Genomic DNA, 17,652 nt, shown 5'->3' with positions numbered 1-17,652 from the left:
TTGAGCTCTTAGGCCCAGGGGGACCCTCAAGGGAGGAGCTGTGTAAGGGACAAGAAACCTGTCCCTCTCTTGAAGGCCTTAGGCAGCAAGCTGCTGAAGAGTCCAAGGGCAAGAAAAATGGAACACATAGGGTCTATTGGGAAGATGGACTCCTGTACACTGAGGCCAGAGACCCCAAACCTGGTGCCACTAGGAGAGTGGTAGTGCCTCAGCTGTTCAGAGAGTTCATCCTAACATTGGCCCATGACATTCCCCTTGCTGGACATTTGGGACAAACCAAGACGTGGGAGAGGCTAGTCAACCACTTCTACTGGCCCAATATGTCCAACATGGTTAAGGAGTTTTGCCTCTCCTGCCCCACCTGTCAAGCCAGTGGTAAGACAGGTGGGCACCCAAAGGCCCCCCTCATTCCACTTCCAGTGGTGGGGGTCCCCTTTGAAAGAGTGGGTGTGGACATAGTTGGTCCACTGGAACCTCCCACAGCCTCAGGAAATATGTATATCCTGGTAGTAGTGGATCATGCTACCAGGTATCCTGAAGCTATTCCCCTTAGGTCGACTACTGCCCCTGCAGTAGCCAAGGCCCTCATTGGTATCTTTACCAGAGTGGGTTTCCCTAAGGAGGTGGTGTCTGACAGAGGTACCAACTTCATGTCAGCATACCTGAAACACATGTGGAATGAGTGTGGAGTGACTTACAAATTCACTACACCATACCATCCACAAACTAATGGCTTGGTTGAGAGATTCAACAAGACATTAAAAGGCATGATCATGGGGCTCCCAGAAAAACTCAAAATGAGATGGGATGTCCTCTTGCCATGTCTGCTTTTCGCTTACAGAGAGGTGCCACAGAAGGGAGTAGGATTCTCACCCTTTGAACTTCTGTTTGGTCATCCTGTAAGGGGACCACTTGCTCTTGTTAAAGAAGGCTGGGAGAGACCTCTTCATGAGCCTAAACAAGACATAGTGGACTATGTACTTGGCCTTCGCTCTAGAATGGCAGAGTACATGGAAAAGGCAACCAAAAACCTTGAGGCCAGCCAACAGCTCCAGAAGTTTTGGTATGACCAAAAGGCTGCACTGGTTGAGTTCCAACCAGGGCAGAAAGTCTGGGTTCTGGAGCCTGTGGCTCCCAGGGCACTTCAGGACAAATGGAGTGGCCCTTACCCAGTGCTAGAAAGGAAGAGTCAGGTCACCTACCTGGTGGACCTGGGCACAAGCAGGAGCCCCAAGAGGGTGATCCATGTGAACCGCCTTAAGCTCTTCCATGACAGGGCTGATGTGAATCTGTTGATGGTAACAGATGAGGATCAGGAGGCAGAGAGTGAACCTCTCCCTGATCTTCTGTCATCAGACCCAAAAGATGGCACAGTAGATGGAGTGATCTACTCAGACACCCTCTCTGGCCAACAGCAAGCTGATTGTAGGAGAGTCCTACAACAGTTTCCTGAACTCTTCTCCTTAACCCCTGGTCAGACACACCTGTGTACCCATGATGTGGACACAGGAGACAGCATGCCTGTCAAGAACAAAATCTTTAGACAGTCTGACCATGTTAAGGAAAGCATCAAGTTGGAAGTCCACAAGATGCTAGAATTGGGAGTAATTGAGCGCTCTGACAGCCCCTGGGCTAGCCCAGTGGTCTTAGTCCCCAAACCTCACACCAAAGATGGAAAGAAAGAGATGAGGTTTTGTGTGGACTACAGAGGGCTCAATTCTGTCACCAAGACAGATGCTCATCCAATTCCAAGAGCTGATGAGCTCATAGATAAATTAGGTGCTGCCAAATTCTTAAGTATCTTTGACTTGACAGCAGGGTACTGGCAAATAAAAATGGCACCTGGAGCAAAAGAGAAAACAGCATTCTCCACACCTGATGGGCATTATCAGTTTACTGTTATGCCCTTTGGTTTAAAGAATGCCCCTGCCACCTTCCAAAGGTTGGTGAATCAAGTCCTTGCTGGCTTGGAGTCCTTTAGCACAGCTTATCTTGATGATATTGCTGTCTTTAGCTCCACCTGGCAGGATCACCTGGTCCACCTGAAGAAGGTTTTGAAAGCTCTGCAATCTGCAGGCCTCTCTATCAAGGCATCCAAATGCCAGATAGGGCAGGGAACTGTGGTTTACTTGGGCCACCTTGTAGGTGGAGGCCAAGTTCAGCCACTCCAACCCAAGATCCAGACTATTCTGGACTGGGTAGCTCCAAAAACCCAGACTCAAGTCAGGGCATTCCTTGGCTTGACTGGGTATTACAGGAGGTTTGTGAAGGGATATGGATCCATTGTGACAGCCCTCACTGAACTCACCTCCAAGAAAATGCCCAAGAAAGTGAACTGGACTGTGGAATGCCAACAGGCCTTTGACACCCTGAAACAAGCAATGTGCTCAGCACCAGTTCTAAAAGCTCCAGATTATTCTAAGCAGTTCATTGTGCAGACTGATGCCTCTGAACATGGGATAGGGGCAGTTTTGTCCCAAACAAATGATGATGGCCTTGACCAGCCTGTTGCTTTCATTAGCAGGAGGTTACTCCCCAGGGAGCAGCGTTGGAGTGCCATTGAGAGGGAGGCCTTTGCTGTGGTTTGGTCCCTGAAGAAGCTGAGACCATACCTCTTTGGGACTCACTTCCTAGTTCAAACTGACCACAGACCTCTCAAATGGCTGATGCAAATGAAAGGTGAAAATCCTAAACTGTTGAGGTGGTCCATCTCCCTACAGGGAATGGACTTTATAGTGGAACACAGACCTGGGACTGCCCATGCCAATGCAGATGGCCTTTCCAGGTTCTTCCACTTAGAAAATGAAGACTCTCTTGGGAAAGGTTAGTCTCATCCTCTTTCGTTTGGGGGGGGGGGGTTGTGTAAGGAAATGCCTCCTTGGCATGGTTGCCCCCTGACTTTTTGCCTTTGCTGATGCTATGTTTACAATTGAAAGTGTGCTGAGGCCTGCTAACCAGGCCCCAGCACCAGTGTTCTTTCCCTAACCTGTACTTTTGTATCCACAATTGGCAGACCCTGGCATCCAGATAAGTCCCTTGTAACTGGTACTTCTAGTACCAAGGGCCCTGATGCCAAGGAAGGTCTCTAAGGGCTGCAGCATGTCTTATGCCACCCTGGAGACCTCTCACTCAGCACAGACACACTGCTTGCCAGCTTGTGTGTGCTAGTGAGGACAAAACGAGTAAGTCGACATGGCACTCCCCTCAGGGTGCCATGCCAGCCTCTCACTGCCTATGCAGTATAGGTAAGACACCCCTCTAGCAGGCCTTACAGCCCTAAGGCAGGGTGCACTATACCATAGGTGAGGGTACCAGTGCATGAGCATGGTACCCCTACAGTGTCTAAACAAAACCTTAGACATTGTAAGGGCAGGGTAGCCATAAGAGTATATGGTCTGGGAGTCTGTCAAACACGGACTCCACAGCACCATAATGGCTACACTGAAAACTGGGAAGTTTGGTATCAAACTTCTCAGCACAATAAATGCACACTGATGCCAGTGTACATTTTATTGCAAAATACACCCCAGAGGGCACCTTAGAGGTGCCCCCTGAAACTTAACCGACTGTCTGTGTAGGCTGACTAGTTCCAGCAGCCTGCCACACCAGAGACATGTTGCTGGCCCCATGGGGAGAGTGCCTTTGTCACTCTGAGGCCAGTAACAAAGCCTGCACTGGGTGGAGATGCTAACACCTCCCCCAGGCAGGAGCTGTAACACCTGGCGGTGAGCCTCAAAGGCTCACCCCTTTGTCACAGCCCAGCAGGGCACTCCAGCTTAGTGGAGTTGCCCGCCCCCTCCGGCCACGGCCCCCACTTTTGGCGGCAAGGCTGGAGGGAACAAAGAAAGCAACAAGGAGGAGTCACTGGCCAGTCAGGACAGCCCCTAAGGTGTCCCGAGCTGAAGTGACTCTAACTTTTAGAAATCCTCCATCTTGCAGATGGAGGATTCCCCCAATAGGGTTAGGATTGTGACCCCCTCCCCTTGGGAGGAGGCACAAAGAGGGTGTACCCACCCTCAGGGCTAGTAGCCATTGGCTACTAACCCCCCAGACCTAAACACGCCCTTAAATTTAGTATTTAAGGGCTACCCTGAACCCTAGAAAATTAGATTCCTGCAACTACAAGAAGAAGGACTGCCTAGCTGAAAACCCCTGCAGAGGAAGACCAGAAGACGACTACTGCCTTGGCTCCAGAAACTCACCGGCCTGTCTCCTGCCTTCCAAAGATCCTGCTCCAGCGACCTCGACATCCTCTGAGGACTGCCCCTGCTTCGAAAAGACAAGAAACTCCCGAGGACAGCGGACCTGCTCCAAGAAAGGCTGCAACTTTGTTTCCAGCAGCTTTGAAAGAACCTTGCAAGCTCCCCGCAAGAAGCGTGAGACTTGCAACACTGCACCCGGCGACCCCGACTCGGCTGGTGGAGATCCAACACCTCAGGAGGGACCCCAGGACTACTCTGATACTGTGAGTACCAAAACCTGTCCCCCCTGAGCACCCACAGCGCCGCCTGCAGAGGGAATCCCGAGGCTTCCCCTGACCGCGACTCTTTGAATCCTAAGTCCCGACGCCTGGGAGAGACCCTGCACCCGCAGCCCCCAGGACCTGAAGGACCGGACTTTCGTTGAAGTGACCCCCAGGAGTCCCTCTCCCTTGCCCAAGTGGAGGTTTCCCCGAGGAACCCCCCCCTTGCCTGCCTGCAGCGCTGAAGAGATCCCGAGATCTCCCGTAGACTAACACTACAAACCCGACGCTTGTTTCTACACTGCACCCGGCCGCCCCCGCGCTGCTGAGGGTGAAATTCCTGTGTGGGCTTGTGTCCCCCCCGGTGCCCTACAAAACCCCCCTGGTCTGCCCTCCGAAGACGCGGGTACTTACCTGCAAGCAGACCGGAACCGGGGCACCCCCTTCTCTCCATTCTAGCCTATGTGTTTTGGGCACCACTTTGAACTCTGCACCTGACCGGCCCTGAGCTGCTGGTGTGGTGACTTTGGGGTTGCTCTGAACCCCCAACGGTGGGCTACCTTGGACCAAGAACTGAACCCTGTAAGTGTCTTACTTACCTGGTAAAACTAACAAAAACTTACCTCCCCCAGGAACTGTGAAAATTGCAATAAGTGTCCACTTTTAAAACAGCTATTTGTCAATAACTTGTAAAGTATACATGCAATTTTTATGATTTAAAGTTCCTAAAGTACTTACCTGCAATACCTTTCGAATGAGATATTACATGTAGAATTTGAACCTGTGGTTCTTAAAATAAACTAAGAAAAGATATTTTTCTATACAAAAACCTATTGGCTGGATTTGTCTCTGAGTGTGTGTACCTCATTTATTGTCTATGTGTATGTACAACAAATGCTTAACACTACTCCTTGGATAAGCCTACTGCTCGACCACACTACCACAAAATAGAGCATTAGTATTATCTATTTTTACCACTATTTTACCTCTAAGGGGAACCCTTGGACTCTGTGCATGCTATTCCTTACTTTGAAATAGCACATACAGAGCCAACTTCCTACAATACTGTTTTGCCCAACAGCTTTTTCTGAAATGCTTTTAAGGCTAGGAACACGGTCTTTAGTTCCAGGATACTGATGTGCTTTGCAGGATCGTGTTCCTTCCAGACTACTCGTACTTTGAGCGTGCTAATGTGTGCTTGCCATCCCATTTGAGAGGCATCTGTTGTAATGGTTACTGTCGGAGATGGTTGTGTAAATATTCTATCTTGTGTTGATGTGTTCCACCACTCCATTTTCTGGTGTGCTGTGTGACAACCGCTAGACACTGTTGCTTGTGACCACTGATTGTGTAGCAATTCTTGAATTGGCCCATGTGCAGCCTCGTATGTGGAATTAAAGGGACGCATGATGCCATTTTCCCTAACAATTTCCCCAGAGTCCTCACTGTCCGAGCTTGTCTCTTGTGGTAAAGGAGAGTTTCTTTCAACAGTGACTGAATTCTCCTGTCGCTTGGCTTTGAGTAGGTGTAACCCAAATATCACAAACTAGGCCAAAAAGGGGGCTTTGGGGGCGGGCGGGGGGGAGGGGTGATAAACACAAAAATAGATATCATCTAGCCCTTAAAATATCCTGGATATTTTCGTTACTAATCATACTTATTACAGCACTCTTCTTTAAAGCAACTGAGTCACAACTGTTCATAAATGAACTCGTATAAAAGCTTCACACTTCAACAAAGAGAATCTACAAGTGTTGCTCCATAGTGCTCACAGTGAACATTATACACTTTGATACCTACATCATCATGTTTAAGTAGAGAGCATGCAAGCTCACTTTCTATTCTTATAATATTGACTATACAAAGACAGTGGCAGATTACTTATTCCTCAAGTAGTGTGTTGGTACTTTAGGCCAATCTGATCAGAATTGATCTTCGTTTGCATAAGGATAATAGTATAGCTATATTTGGATAAAAAAATCTTCCTATTGATATTTAAATATCCTAAATATTTTGAAATACTTACAAAAAACGCACCCAGTCATGTTTTGTGTCCATGTCGATAAACGTAACATTGAAAATTTTATACTTGTGTATGGCCTGCTCTTTCCTGACAGAGGATCTGCTCTTCTACTTTGTTTTGTAAGGATTAGGGATTTGTGAGCTCACTCTATGGCCATGTATCAATACTTTGACTGGTGACAACTCAAAAGTAATAGTGAGTTTTTTTTAAATTATCTAATGGTGATCATGGGTTCTCCGAGTATTGTGTTGAATCGTGGAAGAAGATTGGAATATAACTTGGGATTGAGCCGTGGCTACACTGGCTGAATGGTTTATATAACACTGACGGCAGTGCAGCGCATCTGGGAGATCAATAGATCATGGGCCAAAGCACATGGCACTGGGTGCATGGTTGCTTGCTGCTCAAAAGGTGAGCTTTTTGCTGACTGAGGTTTCACAAATAAAACCAATCTTAGTGATACAGGATAATTAGAGCACATTGGACGGAAGGACTGATCTTCCAGTTGATATATTAATAAATATTACTATATAATTTAGTTTTATTAGCTTTGGGACCCCACTGTTCAACAAGTGAGCGTTGCTTTTAAATATTTTGAATGTTTTTTATTTAGGTATGTTTTTCTTTGCCAAATATACATGGAACTGACACAAATAGTTTTTGTTCACCATAGTTGGGCTTGCTCACCTGCTTTACTTCTTTTGGACGTTTTGGATTAATTTTTGTCACTCTGTTTTTAATTCTTGGTGAAATAAAGGGACCACTCATTAGTTTCGATTAACTCCTTGAGAATATGAATACATGCTTTACAGAGAATTTATTTGGCTGTGATCACTAGGCAGACTAATTTTGTTTCTTGCAATATTGCAGCACTACAAGATGAGTTATCAAAATATACTGCGTTTTTATTATGTCACAATGGGGCTCTGGCGATGGTCAGTTTGATATACAGTATGACAATTAATTGTACGCTTTATAGGCTATTCTAACTCTGAAGAAGTTGAAGCATATTCGCCTGTCTGAAACACATGTTGGTTAGAAATAAATTTGTGGATTTGAGAAAATAAAGAACAACCTATGTATACTTCAACAAAGAAAATCTAAGAGTGTTCCTCCATAGTGCTCACAGTGAACGGAATCCATTTGGACTGTGTTCCAGAATTTCAAAGGGATTTAAAGGTGGCCACTTCTTTCACCAGCTAGAGCACAATAAATACGTTTGTTGGAACAATTTAAATACACTGTTTTTTTTGCGCTGATATACCTGCTCTGGCTACCTTTGGCTTACTGTATCTATCCAAGTGTGTCTAATGTATCAGCTTATCTCTACGTAAATGCTGCTCAACAAACTATGGGGCAGGGCTATGCAGTGTGTACACCAAAATTGTTCAAAACATTTTGATAATTACTTTGTGGACGAAATTCTTAACTTAAAATTAATTCAGTGAGCAAGGAATCATATCCTAGCTATTCAAAACATACACAGTACTGTAATAAGCAACAAATAACTCATTATTTCTACATTCCGGGAGTACTATATGAACATACATCAGGAGGACGAACATGTAATTCATCTCAAATTATTTCTTACATAAAGTTAGCCAAGATAAAAAAAAAAGGGAACACCAGCACAGTAAAATATGTTGGATGCCTTCATTACAAGGCAAGTTAAGGAAAGCAGTAATGTGGCTTCCTTATGTAAAAGTGCCAGGGCTAGATTCAATCCCTGCAGAATTGTATAAGATATTCTTTTAAACTCTGGCCCTTGTATTTTTTTTTTCTTTTTTTGTAAACATTTTAATTTTATTATGTCAAGGTAAACAGCAAAATCAGGCACTAACCCGCACCCTGAATAATTGTATGACGTCAGAGGGAAGCAGGACAGCACAACATCTGCATACATAGACTCAGTATATAGCATTAAGCATCAGAGTTAAGGAAGGATAATAGTTAGGGATAACCTAAATGACATTCCAGTACAAACTTGGAGAGATCTCACAGTGAAGGATTCGACGTATCTAACTCCCCCAAATCCTTAGGAATTTATGTGCCCACCCCCAACTGTTATAGGTAACTTTTTTGGCCCCCCATGTACAGATCTATCCCTTCCTTCCATTACCCCAAGATCGAGACCTCTGGCACCCTCTAGCGACGTGACAAGTCTCTTTTAGCCAGCACCAGGTCCCAGGCTACAAAAGAGGCATTTAGTATTCAGTACATCCACATCGGAAGGGACACAGAGTAGAATATACTTGGGCTTGAAAGGAACATCTGCTTCCACTATGTTGCTGAGTACCCTCACCAACTGTGACCAATACACCTGAATAGCTGGGCAGCCCCAGAGTGTGTGCACAAATGTACCCCTAGCTCCTTTGCATCTCACACAGTACGAAGACATCACTCTCCCTATTTTGTGTAGTTGTTCATGGTCATAGTACACTTGATGTAATAGCTTAAGCCCTATCAGGTGCAACCTGGACTTAATGGTCATCTGCCTGGGGTGCATCAGGGCTGCTTTCCAGTCCACATCATCCATCTCTCCCAAGCCCCTCACCCACCTGTCTCTCAACTTACCCAGTGTATCTGGCATGTTGCTGTTGAGTGTTTTATAGGTGAGGGAGACTCCCTTTGGTTCAAGCTTTTACATGAGCAACCTATCCGCGAGGGGAGCATATTCGGGTACATCTAGTTCTCTCAGCCTATCTGCTTGCCAAGCATGTTGCAGCTGTGTGTATTTTAGGTATTGGTTCGGGTTCAGTTTTTATTCCCTCTGAAGGGAGGAAAAGGGCATTGGGTCTCAATCTTCCATGAGATCCCCGATCTGGGAGATCCTGAGTATATCCCAATGCCCTGAAGCCCTTGAGTCGTCCCAGTTCGCACATCCACGTTCCTTCCCAAATAGGTGTTAATTGGTTTACCTCACTTAGCCAGCCTATACAACTGGTAAGTTTCTTCCAGGCCTCCAATTCCACCTGCACTGCCATGCAGCAACTATCCAAAGCCCTTCCTTCTGTATATATTGTGTAGGTGTGAGGAACTGTGCTTGTTCCAACCTATATGCACGGTGACCCCGAGGTACGAAAATTCAATAGTTTACAGCCATCATTTGTGCAACCCAGTAGTAGGCCCTTACGTCTGGGATACTGATCCCAACATTACGCTGAAGTATCTTAAATGCTATTCAGGGTGCCCCGCGCTCCACAGTAGAATCCTCAAGTCCCCCTCTAGTTTGCCAAATATAACCTCTGGAATTGGAAAGCATGTGTTATGCAGGGCATATAAATGAATGGGGAGCATGATCATTTTAAAGACGGTTGCCCTCCCGAACAACGTCAGGGGCAGTGCATGCTAGAGCCCCGCCTCTTCTTGAAAAGTCAATAGTACCCATCCCAGGTTCCTGGTTAGAGACATCTCTCTATGACGAGTCACATATATGCCCAAGTACTGGAACCCATCTGTTTTCACTTGTAGCCTCCATGGGAGGGTGGTCGAATCAAACGAGTCATATGGGTGGCAAAGCATCGATTTATCCCATTTTTTGTGATAGCCAGGGAGAGTGCCATAAGTCACAGACGCCTGGAGGATGGCCGGAACCATTATCACAGGCTCAGTGACATACAGGAGTATATCATCCATGTAAAGCGAGACCTTTTCCTCCTCCGAGTTGAATGCCCAGGTATCTGGACAGGTGTGGACCATGCAGGGCAAGTGCTCAATAGTGAGGGCAAATAGCGGAGGGGGGTGGGCAGGGGACACCCCTGTAGGTTTCTCCTCCCAATCAGTTATATCGATGAAATAGTGGCGTTCAACATCACCAATGCTGTGGGGGCCTGGTAGAGTAACGCAATCCATTTTCTTTAGTTAGGGCGAAAACCAAACTTCTTCAGTGGCTGGTGAAGGAAGGGCCAGTGAATTGCATTGAATGACTTTTCAGCATCCAATGCAACGCTGTTGCACACCTCTGACATCCAATTATGCAACAGACGTAGGCGGACTCTGGTAGAGCTGCAGGGCATGAAGCCAGACTGATCTCCATGTATGAGCAGGACCACAACCAAAAGAAGCCTAGTGTCAAGTGTTGCTGCCAGCACCTTGGTTTCAATGTTCAACAAGTCAACTGGAAGATATAACTCGCAGCTAGTCACAGGCTACAGTGATGGTAGCGCATTGTACATCAGGTGGTAGTTCTCTCATGTCCTGGGCCTCTCGGAAAAATTTCAAGAAATACGGTCCCTGTAGGCTGGCATACTGCTTAAAGAATTCAGCTGGGAGAACACTGGGCCATGGTGTCTCCCCTAATTTCAGGGTGCAATGGCTGCCTTGACCTCTTCTTCCAGTGCTGTTCAGCCATCAGCAGGCACCACTGACATATCTAGGTATTCCTTAATGCGTTTGGCATCAGCCAGAGTGCGTGCCCTATAGAATGATTCATAGTACTTTGCAAAGGCCTCCGACTATGCCTCTATTTGTCAAATGGGCAGCCCCGGATTCAATAGTGATACACCACACCAAACAGGCCTCTGCTTCTCCCTTGCTCAACCATGCAAGCAAATTGCCCACCTTGTCCCCAGCATCATACAGACAATGTTATAGGTGGCAAACATTTGTTTCTTTGCCTCCCCCCTGCGCCCGATCGTGGTATTCTGTACGGAGCATCACAATTTTGTGGAGGACCTGCAGGTCCATCTGGGGCGGCCATTGTATGTTTAATTCATTTGACAATAATGGTCATGTAGTTCTTTTCTCTTGGAAGGAAAACTACATAACAGTATTCCTCAAAAAATTAGCACAAGCCTTTAAATCGTTTCTCATATCGCCCCATCTAAAAGATCAATTCAGACACCAAAATCCTAGATAATAGGTTGCCTCATGGTTCAGACAGAGAGTAGACTCTATGCAACATATCGTTGTACCCCAAAAGGATAACATGCATCATACTAATCTGGCTACATTGTTGTGACAATTTATCAATCCAGGATAATTCGGCCTGGATTATCCTGCTCAATGCGGAGGAAACACTTAACAGGGTCTCCTGACCATTCTCATGAAATTTTGGCTTTGGATCATTAATGACCAGTAAGTACTGTACAAGGACCTAACAGCCAGAGTGGTCTGCATGGGCACAATGTCTTGTGGCTTTCCAACACCTAACAAGGTGCCCTCTAGCACCACACCTTTTTGCACTATTATCTGGAAACATGTGTAAAATGTAAGCCAATTCTGAGTATTCCTCTGTTAATTTTAAATTGCGAAAGCTACATTTACTTCCCAAGCCCCATCAGACCTACCATCTACTAAAAAGGAAGTTGCATGGTTTTGGGCTCTCTCCTGGTATTTGCTAAATGTTTCTAAAACATTTGCATTATTTATTCAGTCAAAAATGAGGTACCATGCATGCATTCTCATAATGTATAATAGATCACAAAACTAAAGGTTAAAATCTCTACATGTTTGAATGAAATGTTTCAACTTAATTATGAAGCACTGTGGAAATCGACAATAACACAATCTTTCAGAAATGGAGCAGACTCCCATTCCATTAGGGATTCATGGCAGATGCAATGTCATTAAAATGAAAATGTTAACTAAATGAATAAGCTGCTCGCATTTGGTAATGTTCTTGCTGGTAGAGACTATTTAGTTGCAGATTACTCATTTTATGAATGTTACAGTGGCAGACTGGATCAGAAAACTTTTCAGAAGTACCTCTACACATCAGATGGTGCGCTGTACAGCTCCACACGGGCGCCATTCCACTCTGGAAATGACGTGCGGAGCCTACAGAGGCGCCAATACAACACTCATTTGCTTTCAAGAGTGTCTACACCCCGAAACACACAGCCCCAAAAGCAAAATGAATGTGACCAGTGTGCATATTCCTAGATGTGCATCTTATTAATTGATAGAGTCTAACATCTACCCGCAGCTTCCTCACCTTTTGAATAGAAACCAAAGCAGTGCTTATTTGGAGGTGGGCTTACTGGAGGTGGGTCTGTGGATGGACTCATACCATATTGTACTGCAGGGCTATGCAGGCAAAATGCCCCTTTTGGTGAACCTGACTGTCCAGACAATGGTGCTCCATGAATGTATTTAGCAACACTCACAGAGCTACCTGGCAAACGTCCAGGACAGGGACTGTGCAAACCAATGCACTAATAGCAGCTTTGGCCCTGATTAAATGAGCACACAGTCACTCTGGAGACTGCCTTTTAGCCAATGTGAAGCAAAGTACATCCTAGCAGGAGATGGTTCTCTTTTGCACAGCCTTGCCTTTTTCACTCCTGAGAGCTCCACAAAAAGCTGATAGTCTGCCCAGTGTTCACTGGTATGATCCACACAAAAACTCAGCACTCTCTTACAGTCCAAGGAATGGAGTCTCAGCTCCTCCTTAGATGTGCATGGTAGAGCGTAGAACGTTGGTATGTGACAATCTGACCATCATGGATCAGTGTCACAATTTAGGCAAGAAGGAGGCAAGTGTCCTCAAAACCAGCAAGCCTGGGAAGAAAGTGGTATATGGCGGGCTGACACAGAGAGTCTGAAGCAAACTTACAGGCCAGAACAATGTTATGGTGACGTGGAACTCTATTGTGAGGGTGAAAAGTGACAAGGAGCAGCTGTGAAGAAGTGTGCATCAGGAACACAAGGTCCAAGTTAAGGTACTACTGTGACATGACAAAAGGGAGAGCAAGGGAGAGCACATGTGGCCACCAAAACCATCACATACTGGGAAATAAAACCTGGGTGCTGGAGTACAGATTCCCCCAGAGCATTTTGAATTGATTGCTCCCAGATCTGGGTTGGCCCTCAAAGGTATTCAGATTTTAGGGGTGGGTGATTGAAGCATATTACCAAGGAGAAATCAAAGCTATTCTGTTAAATAGTGGAGAAGCTGATTCATTCATACAAATTGGAGACAGAATTCCTCCAACCAGTCATAACTCCAGTGTCTAGAGGATTGGTGAGGAAGGGGACTGCCCCCGCCCTTCTTACTGTAAGTGGGGTGGGAGGTTTTGGTTCAACTGACAAACCCTGGTGCTGAAGTGTGGGTGGAATCCCCAAAGGGCCCACCAGAACCTGCAAAGATTACAGCAAAGGGCCCAAATAATGTCCTGCTGATCATGAAACCAGGAAAGGAAAAATGGCAACATATTCCAGCTGATAAATTTTATTTGCGAGAATGACCATACTTGTTTCTTTTACAGATCAAATTACAGCTTGTTTTTGACATGAGTGTGCTGTGTGCTCTCCTTTTGGGCGTGTGTGTGTGGGGTTGGGAAAGACCTAACACCCCCAATCTCAACTTGATTGATCGACCACGTCAGGCAACACCTTTACTGCATCTGAATGACAACATTTGGATTCATTTGGCGCAGACCGTGCTCAAAAGATTCGACTTTTGTATGAGTGCCATGAAAAGCACTGTGGATGTTTTGTCAATATGTTTGATTGCCATTCCAATACCAACAAGTATTTTGTTAGAAATTTTCAATGCCACTAACCAGGATAAAGAAGTGCAAGAACATGACGTGGAAACCCACTTCAGTCACTATGAGTATTGCAGGGACTGTCAAGAAACAACCAATGAAAAGTGGGACAATCTCACTCAGATAATTACCTACAACATTACTACCAGTGACGTTTCTTTACATGTCCTGCAATTCTCGTGACACCGGAAAATGCATTCAATTGCATTTAGAAAAGAAAACATCAACCTCTCAAAACTTACCGTGGGAAAAGAGTTTTGTGCTTTTACCGAACGGACAGACATTGCAAAAACATGTCAAATCACACAGCTTATCATCTAGTGGTACTGCAAGTCGCATTAAACATGTCAAGTAGCCAGTTGGCTAGCTGTTCTCGTGTGGAAGCCACACCTTTACCTACATTCAAGCTAACATAACAGGCAGTCCGTGTGCTTTCACACGCCTGGGACTCACGATTTTTCCATCTAACTATACATACTCGTTATCCTAGAGACACTATGCAAGTAGATGAAAACTGCGACTCAGATATTCAATTATTATCCCAATCAGTATCTAAGCTTAAGTCTTTCTATTGTAGGCGTGCCTGGTTTAGCTGTATACAATACTAGGATGATAAACAAGTTAGCTTGTCTAATAGTTAAAAACATTAATCACACTTTTATTGCTTTATCAGAATTTTTATTAAATGTGCGCAGTACTAGAAAAGCTGCATTACAAAACAGGGCTGCTATAGACTACCTTTTGCTAAAACATAATCATGGATGCAATGCTTTTGAAGGCATGTTTTTGTTTTAACCTTTCCAACCACTCTAAAGCTATCCAGGCCCACACTGATACACTACATACATTAGTGAAAGGGGTAAAACAGGATATGGATCAGGGATGGCGGGACTGGTTGTTTCAGTGGTTACCTGATTTTGGACAATTTCGCAAAGTCTTGGGTGGAATTTTTGTGGTATTAGCTCTTATTATATCATTATGTTGCTATGTACAATGTATTCCTAATCTGCTTGCAAAATTTAGACCGAAAAAAGTTGATTTTAAACCTTTAGGCTACACAAGTCACTGGTCAAAGGGCGGAATGTAGTGATATTTGTGTTTTGACCACTGACTTTGTGTACCACCACTTTGCACTTGGCTTAGCTGTCCACCATCACAATAGTGATCACCAGTTACAGACTCCAATTTGATTCAGCTTAACCTGAGCTTCACTGCCACGTTAAAGGTACAAGTAGTTTTCTGTACAAACATTGTATGCAACGGGTTTTCTATTCTGCGTGTTCTTTTTTTCACCTAAGAGCTAGGACATAAGGTGGAGGAGTCCGTGAGCGAGATAAGGATGTACTCGACCTATGTTTATGGTACAGCAGGGAACGGTTTAGTTTTGGGAAAGACATCTCAGGATTTTGGCCAAGTCCTGACGTGTTTCTTTCAAAGCTGACCTAAAATAGCCAGCATTTTAAAATACTTTTTAATACTTCTTGCACAGCGGGAGAGGCTTTTCCAGAAAGCTCCTTCCTCATTTGTTTAAAATATATAAGAGACCCAGATCGACAGTGGAAGATTCAGAGACCTCAATCAGGATTTTAAACGTCAAATGCCTGATATATATTTCACGTGAGGGTAGAGTTCTCTCAGTCGAACGGGGTCATCGGCTTGCTGGCAGGAAAAAGACTAAGCTCCTGACAGGCCCTATGGCGATGCCTATTTCCTTTGCATTGTGTATGAATATATATATATATATATATATATATATATATATATATATATATATCACAATGTGAGTGTTTATATCCTTGAATGTATATATTTGCTGTTTATAGATTGAAGATTCTTTGTACATGGTCTTACTTCATTGTTGCACATTTTAAAAGTACACTTTTGGCTATTCAAGCCTTCCATCACAAGCCTTGCGAAAAGCTATAATAAATGTCGTCTTCAGATTAAGAAGTGCTTTCCAGCTAATCTTTGACTCCATTCAATGTGTGAATTTTGGCTCAGTCAAAAGTAAAGCAAAACAGGGTTGTCCGACATCAGGCAGCAAGGAGCTTCAGGTACAGTTCACACAGTGCCTTCAGACTAATTGTGCAGCAGTCCATGCAGGGTGTGGAGTCAAGGTCCTGCTCCAAACACCATAGGCAAACCAAATGAGGGTCGGTCATAGACATCTGCTTGTGACAGGCACCACATGGTTGAAAGACTAATGTCTTTTTAGGGGATGTCTCTGAAACATCAGGAAATAAAAATCTCAAAAAAGTTTTGACAAAATGTAGAGAAAAAAGTACAGCAAAAAACGACTTGCGGTAGCTCTCCTCAGATCTGCACTGACAGGTGAAGAAAGAAACTAACTGAAATCAGCACACTGGGGTGGCACCCATATAGGCAGAGTGCATATCACTTTCAGCGCAGACGCAGCCAAGCCAGAGCCAGGCACACACAGTGGTACTGCTTGAAAATTTCTGGATCAAGTGTGATACCTAGGGAATATTCTAAGGTAAGAAATCTGCTGCTAGACGTTTGTATCAGATAACAGTTGTTTTGTGGAGTGCAGATCACTACAGTGCAACCTACTGACCCACAGAGGTACTGCTGAGATTTTCCACATCCTGTCTGACGCCTTGAAAGATTAGGAATCTGCAGCTCAAAGTCTATTTCAGAATCTGACTTACTAAATTATGTAAAAACACTGTGGTCAGGGCATATCTCAAGCTGTTAGAACTGGGGCTAGGAAGACAGACAAAGATGTAATGGCACACTTCACCTGTTCCTCTAAATAAAACCTGCATGCAAGAGCGATTTTTCAGAAACAAATAATGTGGCTATTACGTGTTTTGACTGTACCCACAAAGAATTTAACTTTTTAAATTTTTAATAATTAAAGAAAAAATACTCACAATTGTCTCGGAGAACAACTCGGGACTGTAGTTATTTATGATGAGGAGGTCTTGATAAAGCAGCTTCCATTCTGCTCTGTTTTAGACCCTGTTAAACAGAGAAGAAAAATAGTTTTCACTTTAGCAGCCTTCCCCTCTGGAGAGGTACAAAGCTCTATAAAAAAAAAAAAAAAAACGAAGTCCAAGGAGTCAACCTAAACTAGCAATTTTCATCTTTGCTGCTGCTTAGCCTCTAAGACCTTAAACAGGGGAACTGTATTAAACGACTCCACTGGGACAGTTAGCAAGCCTCAGTGAAACTCAAATCAATTACTTATCCTTACCCCTTCCGCCAGAGGGCAGTTACTAGCATTTATCTTCCATTTTGAATACTGTATCCTTTGTGAGCTTCCCATGAAAATCTGGTTCCTCATTAACTTTTCTACAGTGTTTATATCCAGTGAGAGCCTTTAGGTTCCTCACACCTTCTCTATCTTCTAACAGCCTACACAGATTCAAGGTATTTAAAGACGATATCTAAGCAGACCTTATATCATCCTGGTAACTATTCTGGACTGGCCATGTTTAAGCCAGCAGTCTTCTTCCCAGACTCATGTTGCTGCAAAATGTTCTCCCTCAGCTGATACATACGCATCCTTGCCAATAAGTGTCGTGGGGTTTGCTCTTACTTAGAACTGAGGACTGTTACTGTTGAATGACTTCTACATGTCCTTCCCAATGGGCCAACTAAGATTTAGTAAATCCTTTTTCTTTGGTAAAAGACTTCCAAGCCCTATATGAGGG

The 17,652-nt window shown here is 44.6% G+C and overlaps 1 protein-coding gene across 2 annotated transcripts in view; it reads right to left on the bottom strand.

The window, feature by feature from the left end:
* Nucleotides 1–17,652, bottom strand: part of LOC138284934 (survival of motor neuron protein-like) — a 347,932-nt gene that overhangs the window by 40,339 nt on the left and 289,941 nt on the right. For both annotated transcript variants that reach the window (XM_069224276.1, XM_069224285.1), the window contains one exon: nucleotides 16,870–16,957. In XM_069224276.1, the coding sequence (XP_069080377.1) occupies nucleotides 16,901–16,957 (57 nt within the window). In that variant the 3' untranslated portion in view covers nucleotides 16,870–16,900. The remainder of the gene's footprint in view (nucleotides 1–16,869; nucleotides 16,958–17,652) is intronic.

Source organism: Pleurodeles waltl, chromosome 1_1 (assembly GCF_031143425.1).
Source record: "Pleurodeles waltl isolate 20211129_DDA chromosome 1_1, aPleWal1.hap1.20221129, whole genome shotgun sequence".
Taxonomy (NCBI): domain Eukaryota; kingdom Metazoa; phylum Chordata; class Amphibia; order Caudata; family Salamandridae; genus Pleurodeles; species Pleurodeles waltl.
This window is presented reverse-complemented; position numbering and strand designations above follow the sequence as displayed.